Source organism: Sinocyclocheilus grahami, unplaced genomic scaffold (assembly GCF_001515645.1).
Source record: "Sinocyclocheilus grahami isolate Dianchi unplaced genomic scaffold, SAMN03320097.WGS_v1.1 scaffold1546.1, whole genome shotgun sequence".
In the NCBI taxonomy this organism is placed as follows: Eukaryota; Metazoa; Chordata; class Actinopteri; order Cypriniformes; family Cyprinidae; genus Sinocyclocheilus; species Sinocyclocheilus grahami.
In genome coordinates this window covers 200,952-205,897 of record NW_015506725.1, presented here as the reverse complement: position 1 = coordinate 205,897, position 4,946 = coordinate 200,952, and the positions used below count along the sequence as shown (strand labels likewise).

General features: G+C 37.9%; 1 protein-coding gene across 1 annotated transcript in view; it reads right to left on the bottom strand.

The window, feature by feature from the left end:
• Window positions 1-897: 897 nt before the first annotated feature.
• Window positions 898-4,946, bottom strand: part of LOC107571069 (uncharacterized) — an 11,158-nt gene continuing 7,109 nt past the window's right edge. The window contains exon 3 of the mRNA XM_016257349.1: window positions 898-1,020. Within this exon, the coding sequence (XP_016112835.1) occupies window positions 898-1,020 (123 nt within the window). The remainder of the gene's footprint in view (window positions 1,021-4,946) is intronic.

Below are 4,946 nucleotides of genomic sequence, written 5' to 3'. Positions count from 1 at the left end.
TGATGTCTATGACTCAGAGGTTTTGTATTGTTAATGCGCTAACATTTGCTAATGGAGTAACATAATTCGAGATACTAAATTGATTTATTAACTGGAAATTACCATTGTGTTTTTTTTTGTGTGGTTTTTGAGTGTCAAACTTGGAGGTCCCATCCACTTGCATTCTATTGGACTCACAGGGATCAATTATTTCTTTAAAATCTTTGTGTTCATCTAAAGTAAGAAATTAATTTACCTATGGGAAGACATGAGTAAGTAAATGAAAGAATTTAAATTTTTGGGTTGAGTATGAATACTTGATGAGGAGATCAACAACAGTAGCACAAATGAAGATTAAATGACAAGAGAGTAAATATGACCTTACCTCTTCAGTCTGAAAGAGTGCAGGCCACTGGAGTTTTAAGTCCTGAATCGTTGGACTGTTCTGTACGACATTCCTCCTCCTGTAGGCAAATGTTTTGGACATCTTTTCATTTACCGCTGATGTTCTCTTCCTTTGTCCAAAATCAACCAGTAGCTCACATCTAAGTTTTTCAAGGCTTTCATCGGTTTCTCCAGTTGGATTAGCAGGGCAAAAGTTAACCTCTGCTCTCTTTGGTTTCTTCACATTTTTGGCTGGACAGTATTCATCTCTGGACTTGTTCTTCAATGAATTCAGAGTGACTTCGGGACAACCAATGTTGCGCATCTTTGTCCTATAATTTGCCATTTTGTGCTTGAGGCTAAATATCCACCCGCTATACCCCTTAACAGATCCTTTTTCTTTTAAACATGGAAACTTTTCAACAAGTGACTTTGCAACGTCATCTATCTGGGAATCACGTGGGTATGCAGTATACTGGAAAATATCCTCAGCCAACTTTTCCAAGATTCCGGACTTGAGCCCTGGACTGATCTTCAGAGAGGTTCCAGTTTCAACAAAAATTTCATTGCCACGTTGAAGCTGCACTTCCACATCATACGGAAAACGAGGAATCGGAAATTTTTGTGGCCATATCTGTACTCGTAGTGATTGAATTTCTGCATCAGATGTTGGGATAGTCACAGTGTCATCTGAATCTCCTCCAGATGGCAACAAAGAAGAGGAAAGGATTGAGCATTCACTTGAAGCGCTAAACGATTCAGAAGCACTTGAAGATTGCTCAGCTGGATGGTCAGGGCTTGGATGAGTGTCATGTGCCAAGTAGATCAACTTGATAGTAGTCTTGTCTTTAATGTCATGAATTGATGACAGATTCATGAATTCATTGAAGTCCGCATCCATGTACTGAAGCCGGAAGTGTCTTTCAATACCAAATGCTTGACGAACAGTATCATGTAAATTCACAACACTGTCTGGTATCCCAGCTGAGAGGTCCAGTCTTCTGAAATCATTGTCGTCCACAATGACTCTGAGCTTCACACTCATATTTAATCTAATTAAGAGACAGAGAACTCCGATTAGTTGACTGATAATGATATTTTTGATAATGCAGATTTCAAATTTCTGCATTCAGAAGAAGGAAAAAAAAAGGTCATGCACAAATTTTGCACTTTTTGTGTCCATAAAGCAGGGCTCCAGACTGCAACTAAAACGGTCCCATTTTGCAACCAAAAAACAATTACAACTGTGTACAACTGTTCTACACCCCTACAGAATATCAATACTGTGTTTGTGGAACTAATGGTCACTCTTTTAAACCCTTTGTTAAACGCAATCCACTAAATACTCACTTCCTCATTACAGAAAAAAACTAAATTTGAATAAAAATATATAAGCTATGAAATTAAACTAGCTGACTGTATAATTTAGCAGCAAAAACAATATCTTGAAAAAAAATATTTTGTGCAAATTATACAATTTAAACATGTTTATTCTGTTAACTATTTGTATTCTTACAAAATACATTCATGAATATAAGATAGGAATCATGAGGGGAAAAAAGCCTTCTAATAATCTTTCTGTTTGTGATAATTCCTTCCTTAAACTTAAAGTATTATAATGGGAATATATCATCTGTAAACCTAAATTCTGTCCCTCACATTAAGATATGGAATGGCTTCAGATGATATAGCAGGGCTCCAGACTGCGACCTGTGCGACAAAATTTTGTGTGTGGTCGCACTGGCGCGACCAACGCGTTGGTCAACTCATAAGCGCTGCAATTTCAAAAGGTGAACATGCTGGTATTCTTGTGGGGAAAAAAACATGCAAGCACGGTCACCGTTAGTTTTACTTTTTGTTTTCATTTTTGAAAAACGTATCTTTGCGGTTTACCTCACATTACACTATGGAGGCTCTCTTATATTTATTAATTTGATTCCTCAGTGTTTGCTAAACGTTCTGTAATTTATCAGTCTGCATATAATACAGCATGTGGTGTGTGCCATGACTCATCTTATTCGTTTTTGTTAAACGTTTTGTAAGCTAGTTTGTCATTGTATCTTACTGATTTATTGTTGTTGTGCTTTTTAATTAAGAATAACAATGAATCCATTTTTTGTTTTAGTATTAAAACAATGAAAGGTGTGTAGATGTATGTAAGCAAAACAGTGACAACAAGATTGCGAATTCGAAAGTGAAAGCATCCGAAGCCCGCGGCTTAACACAGCAAAAGAGAAACTCCCGTTCACAAAATTCAAATCACAAATAATACTACTGATGATAAAGAACGGGTTAAATGTTAACCACTTTCGTTTCCATATAACTATAAACTATGATAAAAGTTCATCAGCATGCATTGAATAATCCCATGTTGTAGTGCAAAAAAAATTAATAATATTGCGACCAAATCATGTGCTCGTGCGGCCAGCTGAGAAAGTTAGTTGCAAAAGAGCAACCAGTGGGAAGAATGAGTCTGGAGCCCTGTATAGGCTATACAGTGCATGAAAAGCAAACTGGTGCTCTTCTGTTTCTTTTGGTGTATGACTCTCCCTTGTCTCGTATAAAAAGCACAATAAGACAACTGCGGTTAGATCAAATAATCGCGATTAGACGGTTATTTAATTATCGCGACAGGCCTAGTTCCCAGGACATCTACAAGATTAAATAAAATGCTGATAAATTCAAAAAATGAGACAAACACATGACAGTATGATTGAAATGTTACATGTAACAAATATATAAAATATAAAAAAATATATATAAAGAAATTTAAATAAAACCTGTTTATTCTGTGGCACCTAAAAAATAATTTGGTGCCTAAGTTTGTTTCTTATAGGAGCCAATGGCTCCTTACTCAATTTTTTTGTCTGGAGCCCAAAGGGTTAGTTCACCCAAAATTTCACAGATGTTCTTGCTACGTTTCTGGACCTGGGAACATTTAGGTTGCGTTGCTGTCCATACAGGGTCAGAGAGCTCTCAGATTTCATAAAAAATATCTTAATTTGTGGTCTGAAGATGAATAAAGGTCTTACGGACCTTGGAACAACATGAGAGTGAGTAATTAATTACTGAATTTACATTGTTGGGTGAACTAACCCTTTAAATAGTTTATTAAAACAAACTGAACCTAACCTCTTGTGTTTATGAATCTTTTAAGTGTCACCATTCGTCTGCCTCCAAGATGGTAATCTGCCAATGGGTAGTAGTCAGCAAGGGCATTGTGATGAATGAGAGAAACTTGCAATGTGGGGCACAATTCGAAAGCTCTGAAATGCTCCCAATACCAAGCACTCATTTCTTTCACAATGAAACTCAAATGTCTTTCCACTACAACCATCTGGATGATCTCTGCAAAAACTGGCAAGCTACCAGAAAGGCCACGAACAACAATCATGCCATTCCTGTAGTTTACTGCATCAACAGACACATTCTTTGCAAGATGAATGTAAGTGACATCAGGATATGTTTGCTTAAGACTATTAACTACATCCTGATTCAAGATACCCACAGGTACAGTTGAGACGTCTGACACACTCATGCCACTCTTTTCAGTGGTAGCATACTCCAAGTGATAAGCCATCATGAACTGATGTTTCATTGCCAGAGTCAATAGTATGTTTTTAAAGCAATGTGTGTAACGAGCGACCTGCTTGAAAAATCGATGCTTTGCCTCGAATCTGAGTGTCCACATCCCCACTAAAGGTCCAAAGAACTTGATCAGTAGTGGATAATGTTCCACATAATGATGTTTGGGCAAAATTTTCAGTTCAGTAAAAACTTCCTGCAACCTGCGCCTGTGATCACAAATTTTGCTTTCAAGGAAGGCAATTGATTCTGCTGTTTGCACTGGTGCCACAACCAACTCAACAATATCCTTAAGCTCCATAAGGACCTGCCAAGCTGATTCATCTGGAGGTACCAGATGTCCAACCAAGAATGGAAGAAATCGTAAAAGGCTCCAATTTTCATGAGCATTGCCTCCAACGCTTCCGTTGGACATGAAAGCACGTGGAACAGTATGTGGCCGATTGGTTTTGTCTGTCCATTTGTACGGAAATGTCTCAATTAGTTCATTGAGTTTGTCGAGAGTAAAAAAACGTTTAGAAATTAACAAACGCAGACAGTGTGCTAGCTCTACTGGTATTATACCTTCAAATATGTCATGGGCAATATCAGGTGGGTACCCAGTACTGACATTGAAATGGGAAAGACGTGCAGACAAAACACAGTCTTTTTACACCACAACAAGACTTTTCAGTTTCTACCGCTGACCTGACATGCAGTTCATGCATCTCTTTAGTTCTGAGAGTGAAACCATCTGAGCTCACTTCTTTCTCCTGAATTTCAGACTTTTTTGCAGTACAGAACCGGCACACATATCCACCAGAGAAACTCTCCACAAAGCCAGCAATTCCATGTGCTCCCAGATTGTCTGCTATGACAGTCTGCACTGTGCCTTTGATGAAAGAACCAAGCTGTGCAATGAAAATCCCCTGGCTTTCCAATGTGGAAAGATCTTGCAGCAAGGGCTCAAAAAATTTTTCATATCCATAGATCTCAACATCATCTGATCAGCAAAGTAG